This window comes from Dreissena polymorpha, chromosome 9 (assembly GCF_020536995.1).
Source record: "Dreissena polymorpha isolate Duluth1 chromosome 9, UMN_Dpol_1.0, whole genome shotgun sequence".
Taxonomy (NCBI): Eukaryota; Metazoa; Mollusca; class Bivalvia; order Myida; family Dreissenidae; genus Dreissena; species Dreissena polymorpha.
The window spans coordinates 10,705,806-10,727,643 of NC_068363.1; the positions used below are offsets into that span (position 1 = coordinate 10,705,806).

The 21,838-nt window shown below is 37.9% G+C and overlaps 1 protein-coding gene and 1 long non-coding RNA gene across 4 annotated transcripts in view; both read left to right on the forward strand.

Annotated features, from left to right (window-relative positions):
• Nucleotides 1–16,830, forward strand: part of LOC127844929 (uncharacterized) — a 150,302-nt gene extending 133,472 nt beyond the window's left edge. For all 3 annotated transcript variants that reach the window (XM_052375492.1, XM_052375491.1, XM_052375490.1), the window contains 2 exons: nucleotides 1,364–1,568; nucleotides 14,333–16,830. In XM_052375492.1, the coding sequence (XP_052231452.1) occupies nucleotides 1,364–1,568; nucleotides 14,333–14,584 (457 nt within the window). In that variant the 3' untranslated portion in view covers nucleotides 14,585–16,830. The remainder of the gene's footprint in view (nucleotides 1–1,363; nucleotides 1,569–14,332) is intronic.
• Nucleotides 1–21,838, forward strand: part of LOC127844935 (uncharacterized) — a 168,157-nt gene that overhangs the window by 128,678 nt on the left and 17,641 nt on the right. The gene's annotated exons all lie outside the window — the stretch shown is intronic.

The following is a 21,838-nucleotide window of genomic DNA, read 5'->3' on the forward strand; positions in this document are numbered from 1 at the left end:
CTTGGGGGCATATATTGATTAACCTGTCTGTTAGTAATCACACTGTCTGTTAGTAATCATACTGTCTGTTAGTAATCACACTGTCTGTTAGTAATCACACTGTTAGTAATCACACTGTCTGTTAGTAATCACACTGTCTGTTAGTAATCACACCGTCTGTTAGTAATCACACTGTCTGTTAGTAATCAGCCTGTCTGTTTTTGTTTATCTGGTTGTCTGTACTTTATCCACCCTACCATTCAATGTTAACCCAAAATAACATGTTTTATCTAAATAAATATCATTAATACTTCCTACAAGCTTTGATAGTTGAAGTGATGTCTTTGAACACTATAAACACAATCACCTCACCTTACCTCATTTTTACCTTGGTATTGACCTTCTTTTGGACTCATTTACAAAGTCCAAATTTTTGGAAAGTCAATGGTCTTGGTGAACCCCAAAATGACATGTTTTGTCTAAAATCAATATTGCTTGCTACAAAGCTTTGATATGGGCTGTGCTCTGTGAAAAGGGGGTTTAATGCATGTGTGTAAAGTGTCGTTCCAGTTTAGCATGTGCAGTCTGCACAGGCTAATTAGGGCTGACACTTTCTGCTTTTATGGTATTTTTATGCCCCCGGATCGAATGATCGGGGGTATATGGTTTTTGGCCTGTCTGTCTGTCTGCCATTCTGTCTGTCATCAAAACTTTAACCTAAAACTTTAACCTTGGTAAAAGTTTTGCGATAACTTTTGCAATATTGAAGATAGCAACTTGATACATGGCATGCATGTGTATCTCATGGAGCTGCACATTTTGAGTGGTGAAAGGTCAAGGTCATCCTTCAAGGTCAAAGGTTAAATATATGGCTTCAAAACGGCGCAATAGGGGCCATTGTGTTTCTGACAAACACATCTCTTGTTTGTTTAAAGAAAGTCTCTTCTTAGCAATAATCCAGTTTAGGCGGGAAGTGCAGACGACATGGGCTAATCTGGGATGACACTTTACCAACTTGCATTAAACCTCCTTTTTATCAGAGAATGGCCCATATTTATTTGGGTGCTATCTTTGAACACTATCAACACACTGGATGCACCTGATCTCATCTTGACCTAGAATTAACATACTTTTGAAGGTAAAATTAATCTAAACCGATGAGTGTGTTTATCTTGTTTTTAAAATGTTTGTCTCGTTTAATTGTAGATATTTTGTTTTGAAAAAAAAACTAAACATTTCATTATGAATAATCAATTACTGTTTGCTTAACAAAATTGTTTTGATATTTGGCAAAAAGACAACAAAATGCTATGATTGTTATCATAATTGTAAGTTAATTGTTAAAAATATATGGCATTAAAATAGAGCAATAAACTTCTTACAGACGAGGTCTTCCAGTGAGTCAGATCAGTGGGCCGGACTATTGTCTGCGTCGGGGTCGCAAGAGGCATCAGGAAAATGATACCATGGCAACTAATTGTACGGCCTCACAATGCACAGGCTTTGGCGCAGAGAAGAGTAGAGTTGAGGTTGAAAATATCAAGGTTGATATTTATCAGAAAGGAGGCCATATGCCCAACTGCTCACAGGTATTGTTCAGCAGTTTCTTGTTGTGCTTCTGCTTCAGTCCAGCTTGTTTAAAGTTTTATTATATACCTATTAATTTTCTGGAACCAATTCACATGGTAGTCAAGAGTGAAAATACCTAACAGTATTCGCTACTAGTATTTTCAGTCTCTGTATCATGTTAATTTCAGCAAGCAATTTCATAATCTGATAGTTTTGCCCTGATTAGCCTGTGGGGAATGCAGTAGAATAAAATGTTGCCCTGATTAGCCTGTGGGGAATGCAGTAGAATAAAATGTTTATGAAATGAACAGATTTATCAAATTATTAAATCCCACATTTGTTATCAAACTTTTCTTGATTTTTAAAGGGATACAATTTAAACCTAAAATATTTAATAATGACAAAGTATGAATGTTCAAGACATTATTTGCATCCCCTGATATCCACACAAGCTCTATATTGATTGAAAAATGTATTAAATTGACATGAAAATGTGAACCACATTCCTTTTAGTGTTTCAGATTGTGCTTTTTAGCTCGACTATTATATATGATACTACCCCAATTATTTTCATTGTCCCTTGACATATTGCTTTCATATTTTGCATACTTGTTTACCAACATGACCCCAACCTATAAACAAGAGCAGACAATTCTATCAAGCATTTTGTCATAATTATGGCCCCTTTTCCACTTAGAATATGCAGCAAATGTTAAAGTTTTTGTACTACCCATTAATTTTCATTGTCCCTTGACATATTGCTTTCATATTTTGCATACTTGTTTACCAACATCACCCCAACCTATAAAAAAGAGCAGACAACTCTATCAAGCATTTTGTCATAATTATTGCCCCTTTTATACTAAGAATATGCATATTATTGATAAATCTATGTTATAGTTTTTGCATACTTGTTTACCAATATGATCCCAACCTATAAACAAGAGCAGACCACTGTATCAAGCATTTTGACATAATTATGGCCCCTTTTACACTTAGATAATTGAACATTTTGCTTAAATTGCCATAACTTTTATTTATGATCACATTTTATTATTACTTTGACAAAACAACACTTACCTTTATACCACAATAGATTCCACCCAAACAATACCCCACGCCCCTACCCAGAATCCCTCTCCCCCCCCAAAAAAAAAATTCCCTTTTTAATCCCCGCAGAAAAAAATTTTGGAGGGGATATTTTAATGGGTCCTGTCCGTCCGTCTGTCCGTTCGGCTGAAACTTTGTCCTGAGCATAACTCCAAATCTATTCAATGGATTTACTTTAAACTTAGAATATAAACAGATGGCACTAGGAGAAGTGCAGTGACCAAGAACCATAACTCTATCTACCTTAGTTTTTTAATTATCTCCCCTTTTATATTACTTTAAAATAAATTTTTGTACGGAGCATAACTCTAAATATACTTAAGGGATTTACTTGAAACTTGAAATATAAACAGATGGCAACTAGGAGAAGTGGAGTGACCAAGAACCACAACTCTATCTACCTTAGTTTTTGAATTATCTCTCCTTTAAATGATTTTTAAGTAAATTTGTGTCCGGAGCATAACTCTAAATCTACTGAAGGGACTTACTTGAAACTTATAATATAAACAGATGGCAACTAGGAGAAGTGCAGTGACCAAGAACCACAACTCTATCTACCTTAGTTTTTTAATTATCTCCCCTTTTATATAATTTTTAAGTAAATTTTTGTCCGGAGCATAACTCTAAATCTACTAAAGGGATTTACTTAAAACTTGAAATATAAACAGATGGCAACTAGGAGAAGTGCAGTGACCAAGAACCATAACTCTATCTACCTTAGTTTTTGAATTATCTCCCCTTTTATATAAGTATGCCCCCCTTCGAAGAAGAGGGGGTATATTGTTTTGCACATGTCGGTCTGTCTGTCTGTCTTGTCTGTCTGTCTTGTCTGTCTGTCTGTATGTCTGTCCACCAGATGGTTTTCGGATGATAACTCAAGAACGCTTAGTCCTAGGATCATGAAACTTTATAGGTAGATTGATCATGACTTGCAGATGACCCCTTTTGTTTTTGAGGTCATTAGGTCAAAGGTCAAGGTCACAGTGACTCGAAATGGTAAAATTGTTTTTGGATGATAACTCAAGAACGCATATGCGGCCAACAGGGCGAACTCTGAACAATATAACTGAAGCAACTGGTCTGTAATCCTAAATCTATAATTATCAGTCCAATGAAACATCATCATTTGAGTAAAATAAAGTGGATCAGTAAAAATATTATCAGAATATGAGATTTTTTTGTATATTTTGTATATTAAATATTGTGTTAATGTTTCATTTTGTTGATTAATATAAATATAAGCAGTACAGGGGAGGTAATAAACTATTATATCTTTCTAATATACAGGGGAAACAAATGCAATAAGTTTAAATTTCATGTTTAATAAATAGAGGATATTTGTTCATGTCAGTGTGAGATTATTTTTTGTTTTTTTTATTGTCCCTTGACATATTGCTTTTATATTTTGCATACTTGTTTACCAACATCACCCCAACCTATAAACAAGAGCAGACAACTCTATCAAGCATTTTGTCATAATTATCGCCCCTTTTATACTTTGAATATGCATATTATTGATAAATCTATATTAAAGTTTGCGTACTACCCCAAATATTTCCTATATCCTTTGACATATTGCTTTTAGATGTTGCATACTTGTTTGCCAACATGACCCCAACCTATAAACATGAGCAGACCACTGTATCAAGCATTTTGACATAATTATGGCCCCTTTTACACTTAGATAATTGAACATTTTGCTTAAATTGCCATAACTTCTTTATTTATGATCACATTTTATTATTACTTTGACAAAACAACACTTACCTGAATACCACAATGGATTCCACCCAAACAATACCCCACGCCCCTACCAGAATCCCTCCCCCCCCCCAACCTCACCTCCCCCCAAAAAAATAATAATTTTTTTTAACATCTAATAAATTACCCCACCCCACATTATACCCCCCCTCTCACTCCCCCCCCCACCACCCCCCAATTTTTTTTTTTAAACATCTAATAAATTACCACACTCCACATTATACCCCCTCTCACCACCCTACCCCCCCTACCCCCCCTACCCCCCTACCCCCCCCCCCCCAAAAAAAATAATTATTTATTTATTTTTTTATTTTTGAAAGATCGTCTAATAAATTACTGAATATGAACAATTTCCCCATGATGGCTTACGTTATAATGTCAAGCACTCGAATAGTTGAGCGCGCTGTCCTCTGACAGCTCTTGTTAGGTCACTAGGTCAAAGGTCAAGGTCACAGTGACTCAAAATAGTAAAATGGTTTCCGGATGATAACTCAAGAATGCTTACGCCTAGGATCATGAAACTTCATTAGTAAATTGATCATGACTGGCAGATGACCCTATTGATTTTCAGGTCACTAGGTCAAAGGTCAAGGTCACAGTGACTTGAAATAGTACAATGGTTTCCGGATGATAACTTACATTAGGTCAAAGGTCAAGGTCACAGTGACAAAAAACGTATTCACACAATGGCTGCCACTACAACTGACAGCCCATATGGGGGGCATGCATGTTTTACAAACAGCCCTTGTTTTACAGTAAATTTTTGTCCGGAGCATAACTCTAAATCTACTGAAGGGATTTACTTGAAATTTGAAATATAAACAGATGGCAAGTAGGAAAAGTGCAGTGACTAAGAACCATAACTCTATCTACCTTAATTTTTGAATTATCTCACCTTTTATATAACTTTAAAGTATATTTTGTCCAGAGCATAACTCTAAATCTACTAAAGGGATTTACTTGAAACTTGAAATATAAACAGATGGCAACTATGAGAAGTGCAGTGACCAAGAACCATAACTCTATCTACCTTAGTTTTTGAATTATCTCCCCTTTTATATAATTTTAAAGTAAATTTGTGTCCGGAGCATAACTCTAAATCTACTGAAGGGATTTACTTGAAACTTCAAACTTAAACAGATGGCAAGTAGGAGAAGTGCAGTGACTAAGAACCATAACTCTATCTACCTTAGTGTTTGAATTATATCCCTTTATTTAATTTCAAAGTAAATTTTTGTCCAGAGCATAATGAATTATCTCCCTTTATTTGTTTTTACAAATATTATTCTACTCTCTAAAACAAATGTTGTCATACAAGCAAACACATTTCGGCGGGGATTTGGCACTACTGTGACATGCTCTTGTTTATTTTTGAAAGATCGTCTAATAAATTATTGAATATGAACAATTTCCCCATGATGGCTTACGTTATACTGTCAAGCACTCGAATAGTCAGGCGCGCTGTCCTCTGACAGCTCTTGTTTGTATCCTCGCTAAATAGACAATTATATTATTTAAACCTTTCCCAATCATAGGCAAAGAATTTTTTTTTACATTCATCGCAGTCTGTGCAGGTTTAATGCTGTTTTCTGCTCTTAAGTATCTTAGGGTTGGAAATATAGCCGTTAAAATCTGGACCTATTAAAGCCTTTATGATGCTCAAAATCAACGAAAATTTAGTAAAGTATTTCGTAAAATAAAAATAAACAATTAAAAATCAGTGTTCCTTATGGCAATTGCTGAAATTTCAACGCCAGATGTGGTCTGGTAAAATAGATGTATGTAGATACAAAAGGCTCGTTTTTATTATTGTTTTGCATATTTAATTCCATTTTAATTTCCTGCAACAATATCTATTCATACGACACACGAACACTAACATGGTACCATTTTAGTGTTCGTGTGTCGTATGAATAGATATATATTCGCGGGAAATTAAAATGGAATTAATTGTGTCACAAATAAATGAAAATGAGCATTTTGTATGCTTGATATTGTGGCTATTGCTATAAGGAACACCGATTGTTTAGGTGTTAACTTTATTTTACGAAATATTGTACGAAATTTTCGTTGATTTTGAGCGTTAGAGAGGCTTTTAGAAAGGGTTTTAATTTGATTTGATTTAGTAATTGATCACAAGCAGGTTAAAATGCTCATCCGAATGGTAAACAGTAAATAAGATTTTGTATCAGTTTTTAGCTCCACTGGCCAGAGGCCAGCGGGGCTTATGTCATGGTCCTGTGTCCGTCGTGCGTGCGTGCGTTAACTTTTTTTTTAAACATCTTCTTCTCCTAAAGTACTGGTCCAATTCTGATGAAATTTCTCATGAATGTTCCTGGGGTGAACCTCTTTCAAATTTGTTCAAATTATGCCCCTGGAGTCAAATTTGACCCTGCCCCAGGGGGTCAAAAAATTGAAAATTTGCTTATATAAGGCCTATTTTGGAAAACTTTAAAAATCTTCTCGTCCATAACCATTAGGCCTAGGGCTACCAAATGTGATATGTAGTGACATCTTATAGTCCTCTACCAAGTTTCTTCAAATTATGCCCCTGGGGTCAAATTTGACCCTGACCCGGGGGTCAAAATATTGAAAATTTGCTTATATAAGATCTATTTTGTGCAAACTTTAAAAATCTTCTTGTCCATAACCGTATGGCATAGGGCTTCCAAATTTGGTATATAATGACATCTAATAGTACTCTACCAAGTTTGTTCAAATTAAGCCCCTGGGATCAAATTTAACTGTTCCCCAGGGGTCACAAAATTGAACATATGCTTATATTGGGCCCATTTTGTGCAAACTTTAAAAATCTTTTCCATAACCATTGGGCCTATTTCTACCAAATTCGGTATGTAGTGACATCTTATAGTTCTCTACTTAGTTTGTTCAAATTATGCCCCTGGGGACAAATTTTACCCTGCCCTGGGGGTCACAAAAATGAACATCTGCTTAAATAAGGCCTATTTTATGCAAACTTTAAAAATCTTCTTGTTCATCATTATAGAGCCTAGGGCTACTAAATTTGGTGTGAAGTGATATCTAATAGTCCTCTACCAAATTTGTTCAAATTATTCCCCTGGGCTCAAATTTGACCCTGCCCCGGGGGTCACAAAACTGAACATGTGACATTTACCAGGGGAGATTACTGCGGCCGTGTGGCTGTGACCAACAACAGCAACAACAACATATTGTAAACATGAGATAAAACCCTGTCATTTAGTGCCATTTTAGATCAGATGGTGACTGCTTACAAAGGAATTGAAGTAAGAACATGTGTTATGAATGTTTTTCTTATAAACTGAAAAAAGTCGGGTTTTATTTAAATATGTCGAAAGTGAACATATATTTCGGATGACATTTTAATAGCTTAATTACATTACCTGATATCATATGCTTACTTATTCTGATAGGATTGTAATTTATCGGGAATTTTTCGTCCGAGGAATCCCACACTTTTCAGAAACCCGTCTAGTAGGACAGAGCGGTCACATAGTGCCGTGTAGCCGCACAACCAAAATGGGACATTACCCAGAATTCACTCTTATTCCGGATGGCGATATACAAAGGCCTACATTTTGTTATTAACTTAATTGTTGCTTCTGTTTCGCTGGATTCTTCTGTTTAACAGAATAGAGAAGTTTTTGTATTGCGTTAAAACATTCTTTGTATATATATCCGTGTATTTCTGTAATTGTTTTGTGTATTTGTTTGTTTGTTCAAGGCAAAATATGCCTCAAACACGTGGCTCATGTGGACACACAAAGGCAGCATGGGACAACCATGGTAGCTGCCTGTCGTGTGCAGGATGTACCCAGGATAACTGCTGCCCTTTCTGTGAGCATTGGTCTGCAGATACCTGGGCCATTAAGCGTCGACCCTTCAAGAGTCGTGGACGCAACAAGAATAGTTCAGATCAAAGTAGGGAAAGTTCCGTGTGTCGGGACTTTTCACCACATGATCTTGACCATACTACACCAGTAGCTGCCAGGCATCGGTCCCTACCCCGTGACGACACCGGACAAAATTTGCCCGGTCCGTTCATCGGGAATGACCAGTTGAATGACCCGGCATCAGATCAACGTAGGAAAAGTTCCGTGTGTCGGGACTTTTCACCACACGATCTTGACCATATGCCACCAGTAGCTGCCAGGCATCGGTCCCTACCCCGTGACGACACCGGACAAAATTTGCCCGGTCCGTTCATCGGGAATGACCAGTTGACCGGTCCGGAGACTTCACGGTCCGTCATGCTATGACCGGTCACCTGTCAAACGGTCACCGGTCACTAACCGGTCCGGTCACCGGTCATGCTATGACAGGTCAACCGGTCACCGGTCATTGACCTGTCGGTCACCGGTCATGCTGTGACCGGTCCGGTCACCGGTCAACCGGTCATTGACCGGTACGGTCACCGGTCATGTAATGACCGATCCGGTCACCGGGTTTCGGTCTGTGCCACAGACCGTTCCGGTCACCGTAGATGTTGACACTACCTTGTCAGTACTCCACAAAGGTAGACGCAGCCGCGTTTCTACTGTGAGTCACAGACGTAAACGTGTAGTGTCTGATGTTTCCGACTACTCCTCCACCTCGGGCTCGTCGTCGTATGACTCATGGTCTACTTCAAATAGCCCTCATCATTACCGGAGGGGACGTCGTTCATGCTCACCGAGTGTTTCTCGGCGTAGATTGCCTCGTAAAGAGCGATCACGCCAGCGCTCGGGGAGATGTTCCATCAGGAAACATTATTCCCAGCGCCGCCGAACAGTGTCTCGGCGTCACAGGGATAAGGGACATAGACCTTCCTCTATTAGGCGCTCTCGGACTCCTAGGTCCCCTAGTCGATCCTTCTCTGAGGAATCTATTGACACCCTTCCACGTGTGTCGGCCTCTATGTTGGCCTCAACACACACTTCAGCCGTTCCTACAACCACTGAGCATAATTTGTATTCAAACACTAGTTTGCATACATATCAGGCTCAAGGTACAGGGGTTAATCTAACCACTTCGGCTGCGTTTTCAGCCCCACGGGTCTCTTCCACATTGCATAGAAGTATACCCCGGGCTGCCGCTACACCATCAAATCCCAATACTTTGTGGATCCAACAGTCGCCGGGAATCTTTGTCCCTTTTTCGACTGATCCTTTACCAGCGACCTCTGGTATTCAAAGTGAGTCTGCTGACTTGATCTCTGAGAGACCTAACTCACCAGCTATATCTTTGATGGTGCCGGAAAACGATTCTCTCATGAAAGAAGCGAATGAATCTATTATTCCTTCTCCTATATCCACCGGTTTCAATCAATCCAATGCTCCAGCAGATGGTTCGATTGAGGCGGGTTCGGAGTCTAATGAGACTGAACTTTATTATTTGGCCTCCATCAATCAGGTATACGAACTTATGTTCAATACCTTAGATGAGGACTTCTGCCCCCGCCCTTCCTTGTTTCTCACAGGATCTGCAGTTACCGTTACAGAACAGGTAGCACGCAGACGAGAGCCCGGCAGGATAAGTAAGGCTACTTCCCGAGTGGATCTACGCCTTCCTATTGGCTCTTCCACAATGGCTGTTTTCCAGTCACTTGAACCAGCCAATAAGCCTTCGCCATCTCCATGGAAAGCCCCTAAGGAGCTGACGGAGCCTAAACAGATGGACGGCGGGAAAAGTTATAAGGCCCCGGTACCCGACCCTGCTACCGGTTTGGACCTTTCCAAACTTCCGGTTCCTGATGCTGACATTAGTAAGCTGTCACTTACAATGCCTTCATCATCTACCCATACATCAGTCCCTCTTTCCCTGTTGGAAAATTGGGAGCTGAGAGAATGCCATTCCATAGGTCTGGCTAACCAGCTAGATCTCATGGCAGCCACAGCCTTAGACTTGGTTTGGGAGCTCTCTGATTCAATCCCAGAGGAGCTCCGGGCCTTGTTGATACATCTTTCACGTACTACGCAGTGTTTATCTCACATGCTGCGTCTTCTATGTCTGAGATGTTAAGGCTTCGGAGAGACCTCATCCTCTCTTCCTTGCCCAATAATTTCCTTTTGGAAACAGGCGTAAACTCCCTTCGAACTGCTCCACTAACAGCAGAGTCTCTTTTCGGAGGGAGGATACAGTCGGCACTTACTGCTGATCGTGAAGATCAGATACATGCCTCCTTAGCTAGGAGCAACTCTGGCCAGTGCCCTGTGGTTTTTAAGCGCCCTGCTTCTAAGCCCCCAGGAGCCCCACCAGCCAAGAATGCTAAAAGGGACAGTTTCCCTACTAAGCGTCCGTCTGCTCCACGTCAGCCCACAAATAGGCCTCCTTTTCAGAACAGAACAACTTCCTATCGGAAGCCTTCTGTAAAACAAAATTGGAGTAAGGGCAAACCCAATGCGGACAAGAAGTCATTTAATCCTTCTTCCGGCAAGGGTGGACCTCCTAAAGGTCAGCCCTAGGTCATACCCCTTTCTACCGCCACAACCTCTGATGCCGGAGGTACCAGTCGGGGCCAGACTTATGCACTTCGCAAATCGATGGCTCCAAATAACTTCGGACGCGTGGGTTCATTCTCTTGTCACACAAGGCCTCACTTTTCAATTCGAAAAAAGGCCCCCACTCTCTCGCGTCCCAATAGATCTGGTATCTCCGCATCCACAACTTCCAGACTCCATTCTCGGACTCCTGGAAAAACAGGCGGTAGAAAGGGTTCACGATCCTTGTTCTCCAGGATTTTACAGTCGCCTTTTCCTTGTTCAAAAGAAAAGCGGCTCCTGGAGACCAGTCATAGACTTAAAAGTGTTCAACACGTTTCTAGTCAAACCTACTTTCAAGATGGAGACTCCTGCCTTCATTCGGCGCTCCATCAAACCCATGCAATGGGGGGTTTCCTTGGACCTGGAAGATGCATACTTCCTTGTTCCTATCCATCCCAACTACTGGAAGTACCTGCGCTTCTCCTTTCGAGGCCAGGTCTACCAGTTTCGGGCGATGCCCTTTGGATTGGCCACGGCTCCACGAGTTTTCACCAAACTCATGGCCGCAGTGAGCGCACACCTCCGATTACACGGGGTTCAACTGCTTCAGTATTTCGACGATTGGCTCTTACACCAGCTCGATCGTCAACTGCTTCTGCTACACCTAGAGTTCTCTTGGAAGGAGCTCCTCTCTTTAGGACTCCTTCTCAATGTAGCCAAATCAGACCTCATTCCCTCTCAGGATTTCATATTCGTGGGAATGAATTTTCTGACCCACATCAATCAGGTCAGGGTCTAACCGTAACGTATATCAGACCTCCTTTTGAAGGTCAGATGGGTGCTGTCCCAATCTCATATCACAGCTCAAGATTTCCTCTCACTCAACGGTATCCTGAGCTCTGTAGCAGACTAAGTGCAGTTGGGACGTCTCTTCCTACGTCCTCTTCAGCACTATCTCTCAGCTCGATGGAAATGGTCTCCAGACAATCTGCTAACACAGATTCCCATCCTTCCGTCCTTAGTCCCCCACCTTCTATGGTGGCTAGACGAGGAGACCCTGTTGGCAGGAGTACCGCTTCTTCCCCCGCAACCGTCTTTACATCTCATAACGGATGCGAGCATGGAAGGTTGGGGCGCTCACCTGGAACCCCGCAGCCTGACATTATCAGGATTGTGGTCTCCTCAGGAGTCTCTCCTGCACATAAACAATCTCGAAATGCGAGCAGTCTTTCTAGCTGTTTCTCAATTCCAATCACATCTTCGGGACTCCTGTGTGATGGTATCGACAGACAACACATCAGTTGTGGCTTACATCCAGAAACAGGGCGGGACACACTCTCACTCCCTGTATCTGGAAACAATGAAATTACTTGTTCTTTGCAAGAGCCTAAACGTCTCTCTCTTGTCCAAACACATACCAGGTCGTCTCAACGCCCTGGCGGACGGTTTGTCTCGCAAACACCAGTTACTTCCATCGGAGTGGACACTTCATCAGGAAGTGGCCAATCAGATATTCCTCACATTTGGTTATCCACTGGTCGACCTGTTTGCGACCAGAGACAACCACAGACTTCCTCTGTATGTGAGTCCAGTGTACGAACCAGCAGCGTGGGCCGTAGACGCGCTTTCGTTCGATTGGGATCAACTGGACGCTTACGCTTATCCCCCACCCATTCTAATTCCCCAAATCTTAGGGAAAATCAGGGTGAGCTCTTGCCGGATCCTCCTGATAGCCCCTTGGTGGCCCAGGAGATCCTGGTTCAACGACCTTCTCGGTCTCCTGTGCGAATTTCCCAGGGAACTCCCGCACAGGTCAGACCTTGGCTTTTCGTAAGTCATCTCAAGTATGTTCTGACCCAGCCATTTCGGAACTGATCCAAGCCATGGAACTTAAACGTCCTGTGTCTCGTTCTCTTACCCCCAAATGGGATTTGGCTTGTGTTCTTGGATCGCTTATTAAAGCTCCCTATGAACCCCTTAATCAGGCTTCTTTACAGTTCCTAACCTGGAAGACCGTTTTCCTTCTTACCATGACTTCATCCAAACGTAGAAGTGAAATTCATGCTCTTTCTATCGAAGAAAGCCATCTTCGTTTTGATTCCTCCGATGGCTCTGTCACCTTGTTGTGTCAGCCAGGATTCCTTGCTAAAAATCAACTCCCCTCAATGGCTTCTAAACCCTTCAAGGTCCCAAGTCTTTCTAGAACTTGTGGTAATGAAGATGAAGATAGACTCCTCTGCCCTGTCAGGTCTTTGAAGTTCTATCTTAGTAGAGTTAAGTCTATTCGAGGTTCTCGCAAGAGACTCTTCATTCCCTTAAAAGGGGGGGCGATGTGTCTGCGGCTTCTATTTCCCGTTGGGTAGCCTCGACTATAAAAAGGGCTTACTCTTCTCTTTCTTCAAGGGATTCATCCCTTTTTAAGATTAGACCGCATGAATTACGAGCAATGTCGGCTTCGTGGGCATATATTAATCATACCCCACTCTCTGACGTGCTTCAAGCTGCTTTCTGGAGGAATCAGACTACTTTTTCATCTTTTTATCTTCGTTCTCTGGAGTGCCAACAGGACAACTTGTATTTGTTGGGCCCCCTTGTGGTTGCACAAACGGTAGTATCTTCTACGGCATAGGTATATTACGCTTATCCGTGAATTAAGTTAATACCGTAATAACGAAGATTAGCTGAGAACCCGAGATATGGGTTCCGCTGTGATGGGGAGATTTTCGCGAACCTTCCCGCCTCAGCTGCAAATTCAGCATATGATATCAGGTAACGTAATTAAGCTATTAAAACAAATTTTTCTAGTAAAATTCATTTTAATTAGTAATTACTTACCTGATATCGGTAAGTCCCACCTCCCACCCCGCTCTTCGTCTAATATTTCATATTTTTTATTGGAATAAGAGTGGATTCTGGGTAATGTCCCGTTTTGGTTGTGCGGCTACACGACACTAATGTGACAGCTCTGACCTACCTGACGGGTTTCTCAAAAAGTGTGGGATTCCTCGGACGAAAAATTCCGGATAAATTACGATCCTATCGGAGTAAATAGCATATGATATCAGGTAAGTAATTACTAATTAAAATGAATTTTACTAGAAAAATTTGTTTTAGTCTGTTTAGTTAACACGGTAGTAACTTTTTCCATATGTAAAAATGCTCACCCTTCCAACTTTTAAGCGCCCAGTTTGACGAGTGATAGAAAGAGAAAGTCACATGCTTGAGTACATTTCAACCCATGCGCATTGCACGTTTTTTTCGCATAAAAAACAGTGGAGCGATACAGGGCCATCATGGCCCTATTGTTTCTTTAAACACAAGTTACCAAGTCTATATTGTATGCATTCAGGCGGTATTTCATATGGGTAACCAGTGGACAGCTATATTGTATGCATTCAGGCGGTATTTCATATGGGTAACCAGTGGACAGAGTCTATATTGTATGCATTCAGGCGGTATTTCATATGGGTAACCAGTGGACAGTGGGACTCCTAGTGCTGGCGTTGGTTGCCGTGGCGATAGTGATGTCAGTGACGAGGAAGAAGATCTCACAGGTGCGCGTCTGCAAGAATAAGACCATACTGTTGGTGTTTATCATGCTCATTTTCCTGTACTTCATGTGTTCCACGTCCATTTGGATGCAGGCAATCGAGTTTAAAGGCTCAATAGAGAAACATAAGAGCTCTAATCTACAATCCACGTGATTTGGGGTGTTTAATGAACCCGTTTGATACACAGTATTTTGTTCAGCAACACTGATATGTCATGTATTAAATATATGGTAACTTACATGTAGCTGTAAGGTAGTTGTTATACACCAAAATTTTCTAAATCATCATATTCTAAAATTGTTACAAACTTGGACATAGAATGCTCCTCTTTGTCTCCTAAATTTACATAAATTTTGTAGAACATGTCTTGTACACGTCTATATAATATTATTATGATAGAAAAAAAATCTTTAATATAACAGTAGCTTTATTTAAAACTTTCTTTATGCTTGCCTTAACTTTTTAGTAAACTATGTTTTTGTCACTTTTGTCAATATTTTGTTAACACATTTTTGAATTTTTTTTGGAAACCTGCTCAACTGGGTCCTCTTATAGCCAGAAATGATTTGAAAACAAATGTACCAATACAATTTAATTTTATTATGTATTTTGAATTATGTAACATTTCTGAATGTCGAAATAAAAAATAATAATCCCCTTTATTATTCTTGGTCTTCTTATTTTACTACAGTTTCCTCTTTCATGGTTTGGAAGATATCCATTTAGAGGGTTTCCACAGAATTTTATTTTTGGAGACTACTTTTTGTAAAGAATCCAAAGAAAAACATTGATTTTGCTACCATTGTTATGTATTTATGTTTGTTTTTAGATAATTTATTTGTTGTCCCGTAATATGAAATGAGCTTACAATTGTTATTTGCATATATATATGTATACACTTGGTTAGTCATTGAAGCACAAGAGGCATTGTGCCAAGTTGTTTTATATCAGGTTGAATCATCATTACCAAGGTGAAGCCCCTCACAGTTATCTACCCTGTTATTGGTCATATCCATCACAAGCGTGCATTATTGGCAACTCTTCTTTAAGTACTAAATATTATTAGCAACTGTCATCATGAGTATTTTATACATTAATGGCATCTTACATCTAAATATGCTACAAATTATTCGCAACTTTTATAAAAGTTGTTGCTGATTCTTGTCATTTTCCATCCAAAGTTATTGCACATGATAGGCAACTTCCATCATATGTTTGCTAAACATTATTGGCAACTTCGATCAGTAGTATGCTATACAGTAATGGCAACTTCTATCATCGTTATGCTGTACATTCTTTGCAACTACTATCAAAAGTTGGTGCATAGTATTGGTAATTTCCACATTACAGCACATTATTGGACATTACTATAATACGTTGCTGCCTTTTATTGGAAGCTTCTATCATGAAAAGCTACACATAATTTCAAATTTACATCACTATTTTATGCAAGTTACTGTCAAATTATGTCCATCATACATTGCTTAACACTATTGGAAACTGCCAGCACATTGTTTATTGGCAATTCCAATAAAAAAATTACTTAGATAAATTAAATGCTATAAAATATACCCACTTAAACTACCACAAAATGCAAATTTATAAGTATTTGTAACAAGGAAAACATTAAATATATTTTTTTCTAGAAAAAAATCAGTGGCATGTAGCCCCAATAGGGGAGATCACTGTGAGGAGTTTCATATCCACTTGTAATTGCATAACACAATTGCTCAATTGTCACTAAGAGTAAGGAATTTCATTTCCCCATGACTATTTTAATATATTAATATTCATGCGCAATACATTAAATGTTCATATAATATGTTTATATGTAATTAATGCTTTTTTCAAATATTTGATTAGAATAGAACTTACGAATAATAACTCGATCGCCAAAAAAATCACAAAATGAGTGTATATGTTTGTTGAGAACTTGCAAAGAGTAACAAACAAAAATAGACCACACCATAATTGTATGTGTTGATTTTATTGATTAACGATGTTATTATGATTATGTCTCTCTTCAGCCTGTAACATTTGTTTGATTGCACCAATTTAAATACAAATAATTTGCACATTCTTGCCTTGATTTCATTTCAGTTTATTCTCGTCATTGCTCTGACATGACAAATTTTGCAATTCACAGCTTTTGTGTTTGGGTAAGAACGTTTTATTGCATGGAATCATGTTTTGTATGATCACTGTTCATGAACTGAAATCAAAAACACTGCTTTACTGTTAGGAAGTGATACAGACAGTGATGACATATTTTCAAATTGAGAAATCCAGATTTTACTGTAATATTTGTATTGTGTAGAATCATTGTATTTTATTTTATGCTTTCCGGTGGTTTATAGAAAAATATCAGTGAAATAAAACTTGTATTTCATTGTTTTAAACAGTGATATTTTTTACTGTTTTACTGTGAAATGACGTCTTTTTTTCGACGAAATGATGTCATAAATCCAGCGAAATTATCCAGTTAAACTCTTTTGCAATGTAGATAAACAGTAAAAAAGTATAAAAGAAAAAGAAAATTTGTTGGATTTGATGGAATATCGATTTTATATCACACGTGATCATAAAAGAACATATTTTATATGATCACTCGTCAAATAAAATCGATATTCCATCGAATCCAACAAATATCCTCTATGTATTGAATCTAGTGGCATTATGCTTGCATGAACATACACATAACTATGAAGCAATCAGAATAAGTTTAAAATAGAGGAGATGAAAAAATAGAAAATTACATTTCATTTGCATGAAAAAAGATATACTACAAGTTGTGAAAGCTTACATATTGGATGATGAATACATGTAGTCAAATGAGCCATGTAACTTTATGTTTGCAATTTAGGTGATTTTTTTCTACTTTAATTCTTTATTATATACCAATTATTAACTTTCATGATAAGGCATACATGCCATAATTTTTCAGACCAATTCCGGGACATTGAGTTAAATTGTCCGGGACTTTTGCCGATTTTCCGGGACATGTATAAAATGTAGCGATATTTATAGACACATGCATTTTTGGTACGTTTTTTTGTTTCGCATCGTTAATTGCATAAGTTCAAAGCCTATCCGAAGTACACTTAATCTATTAACGTCAAATTAAACATTACTACTTCCGTTACTAGATACAAGCCACGTGTTTTCAGTGTAAGCGTTCTAAACATAGATGGTGACGTCACTGCGTTATTGTTATTAAGACCGGTGTGTAACGCGTAGTTGTTCATACGCCATTATTCATTAATAACATTTATAAATACAAAGTTTTGACATGGCGAACGCAATTCAAATTCACTTATTATTTTTAACGTTATGTTTACTAGGGGTTTTGAACAAGACAATAATAAACCTAGTGAGGATGACGTTTTTATATGCTTACTTTTTTACTCAACTTCTTTGTCGGTTAAACGTGCAAACATAAACTGCTTTTAATTTTTTACTCAGCGATGTTGGACTTCAGATGTGTGAACAACTATCCTTTGCCCTTACGCAGCGGGAAATAATGACGTAGTAGATTAAAGTCAATTAACAACCACATTAAACAATCCCGCCTTTTCGGTGTGACCGCGAACGTGAGACAATCGATATGATAACAGGACCCCTGTTAATTGATCGATTTTGACACGTAGCGTAGTCTGCCTATTCGGGTAGGCATTGTCATGGAGACGCTGCAGATATACACAGATTCGAGGTGCAGTTAAGCCCTAGATAAGGTACATGTATATATGGATTTTGTAAATTCCGGGACATTTGACAGATTTCCGGGACAGCGGGACAAGTTCTTCATTTCCGGGACTGTCCCGGACAATCCGGGACGAATGGCATGTATGGATAAGGCTATGAATAGTTATTCTCCTTGTTTAAACATAACTTTTAAGTATTTTAGTTTGAACACATTCAAAAGAGCTTGTTTATCTACATTTTGTAAATTGTTGCTATTAAATAACTATATTATTTTTCTAGTTGAAACCATGCCGATTATGTATTCATTCATTTTATGTAGAATATATATTAATTTATTGTCAGCTGTCATAAAATTTGTTATGTTGTTATTACTATGTATTGTACTTTCTATGCAATTTTGTTCGACACCATGCTTATAAGCAACACTATTCCACTATTCTTAAATGATAAGAGTTTCTTACTGTAATTGCTCTAAGTTTTCGGGCATTCTAAGTTTTCAGCCACCCCCTTTTTAAGTTAAAAAAATTGTTTTGTATGACTTTTGGATAGCTGATTTTGTGACACCTGTCTGTTCCCGTCATAATCAAGATGACTCTATATTTTCAGACATTTTATATTACAGTCATACTTTTTTCAGAATGAATGTGTTTTTACAACAGGATGACAGTGTTAAAACCAGTTGACATTAGGGATAATGTAAAATGTTTCACATATTCAGAAAAAGGCAATTTGAGTATAATGAACAATCTTTTAACTCTTTCAGTGCTGGAACCGAATTTTGAAGGTCTTTGCAAACAGTTTGGATCCAGATGAGACGCCACAGAACGTGGCGTATCATCAGGATCCAAACTGTTTGCTATTCTGATAGTATTCTTTGAAAAAATCGAAGAAAATGCTAATTTTAGCAGACGACAAATCTCCCAGCATGCAAAGGTTTAATGAGCCTCTGATATAAGTGACCAAAAACTATTTGCGGTTTCTGTTTAAGGAAAGTTTAACCAAAATGATTCTTATGTATGAGAGAATGTTTGTGCATGATTGCATTTTTGGCTGGTTAGTGATTCTGACATAACATATGTGTGTTGTCCATTAAACTATTAATCATCTATTCTATTTATTTTGACACCACTTGGCATTTTTGAAAAGAGGTAAAAAAAAGTAACAACTGCACATAAAATGAGGGTCAGCATAGACAATGCTGTGTACATAAGTTAATGCAATACGTAGGCAACTGTATGTAAATATCCTGTATTACTTACCGGTATATCACGCATCCACCTTGTTTGATGGTACAAACATGTCATAGATGGTTTATTTTGTGGTTTTGCACATTGTGTGATGGTACCCACTGATGTTATATATATTGGTTATTTTGTTTTTTTGCTTCTAGTAATTTGGTAGTTCTAGAAATGTAGCAAATACAGATTTTGATTTTGTTTTTGCTAAATTTTTGCTGGTTTTTGCATGCCTATATACATCATATTGTTGTGTGTTTACATTTGTTTTGTTATTGATAGATTTGATTTATATTTGATTATTCCTTAATTGTTGTTTGTAATATACATGTTATGATTGTTAACAATGCCTTCAGCCAAATCTCATTTAATATAGATTGTATAACAGCAACAAAATTGAGGAAACATAAAAGATTTGGTAGAGCCTATTTGAGTACTCATGTACCACAGTTCAATGTGTGATATTGAGATAGTATGTTCCTTCTTCAGCCATTAGTTGTAAATTTTTTAGATCATTTCTCAAACTGTTATGTTCCATGTTATATTTGGGTTAATGCTTAGAAAGCATAAGAAATCCTGAAGCAAAGTTGAACATTTTATGAAGTCTATATTTCGGTTATTTTTGTCTTTTTCCAAGTCTGTGAGGTAACAGCTTTAAGCATTGTATTGTTAAAACTGTTATGCAATTTCATGAGAGCTTTGTAAACCATGTTTTCTTTGTATTTGTATCTTTCGTACCCACCAAGTGTAATATATTGTCTCATTTATATTTAAAGCATAACAAGACAATCAGTTTTTGTTCCAATGACGGGATGCAGACATCAGTGCAGCTTTTATGCTTTAAAATTTATAAGGGCAATAGGAATTTTCATATGCATTTTTATTATCAATTCTGATGAGTCATTCTCTTGTTTTAATTATGAGCACAACTGAGAATGACATGTTAGGGTGAGCCATTGTGATCAGTCACTGTTCCACATTTCAATTTTGTCTTACCTGAAACCATATGGGAGATTTTATCTAAACTTGTAATCCAAAAGCTTGAACATCTAGCAAACTTTAACACATGTTCCTCTAAGAAATCAATCATCTTTCACAGAAATGATGATGGGATTTTAATATATTTATAAAAAATACTTTTATTACATTGCAAAAAAAACAACAACAGTATTTAATTCTTAAAAAGTGAGGAAGATCAGTTACCCTTATGATAAACCTTGAACTTTGAAAACATTTACAAACAGAATTTAAACGCAGTTCCAAGTGATAAATGTTCCTTTGGTGACTGTCTATTTGGTTTAGGTTTCTTTGTTTCTGTATACTGAATCAACGTATCATATCCATTACTATGTCTTGTCTACATGTTACCAACTATATCATTATGAAAAGGCTGCATTAAGGTTGTGAAGTGCTTCTAAAAAAATCTTATATAATACGCTCTGTTATAATTTGGAATCCGATATAACACAGGTGGGTCTTGGTTTCATTTTTTTTGTCTCAATCCTTCCATTTCTGTCTCAAATGTTTTCAGACTATTCAAAAATAGTGGCGCCTTTTGTGCTGTGTGATTTATTGCTCTATAATAATCAATTAGAGTATCAACTGTATGGTGAGCATTTGACAGCTGAAGTGTGATTATTATCTATTGTTTGATGCGAATAAATGACTTAACTTATAATGCACTCCGTTTGTATAGATGGTTCATGGCTCCGACCCTGTCATCTGAATTATTTTGTGAATGTGTTTAACAGGCTTAATTTTGGTTGAACTCAGGTGAGCGACCCAGTACCATTATGAACCCATTGTATATTTGTTGTCTCTTTTTTATGAAACTTAGTTTTGCTGTGAACCTTTTACAAGTAAAAGAAATTCACTTTATTCTGCATTTTATGACAGGAGCTTTGTATTTGTATGTATTTTGTTATTTATATTTTAGCTCACCAGAGCACAACATGCCGTTTTATTGCTTCTAGGCCAGAATTCTGACGAATACCAAATAGTTTCTCTGGGAATATCTATCATTTCTTTATTGGAATGTGAAGTTATTATACAAGTAGTAAGATATGGTGTGAAGACTGTATGAGCTTCTTGCATGTTATATTGAAATTTTGTATGAAGCATGTTACTGAATGTTGTTTTTTATTAAATATCGCCCCCTTGATGCGAAAAGGTACCATGTGACATTGAAATGAGAAGGCACATGGTACCTTTTTGAACCAATATGGCAATATGAAGCATAACAAATGGTATGTATGCAACAGTTTTTAGCAGAGACTTTGTTGAATGTTGTTTACTCTGTTTGTTATTTCAGATGGTTTTACAATTAGATATCATGTTATAATTCTAAAATATATGAAGTGTGTGAAAATCTCCAAGTGTTTGCATGACCGAAATGGTTTAGAGACTTCAAGAACTGTTGTTAGAGCAATACAACCATTATTTGTACTGTGTACAAATGTGTACAAGCACC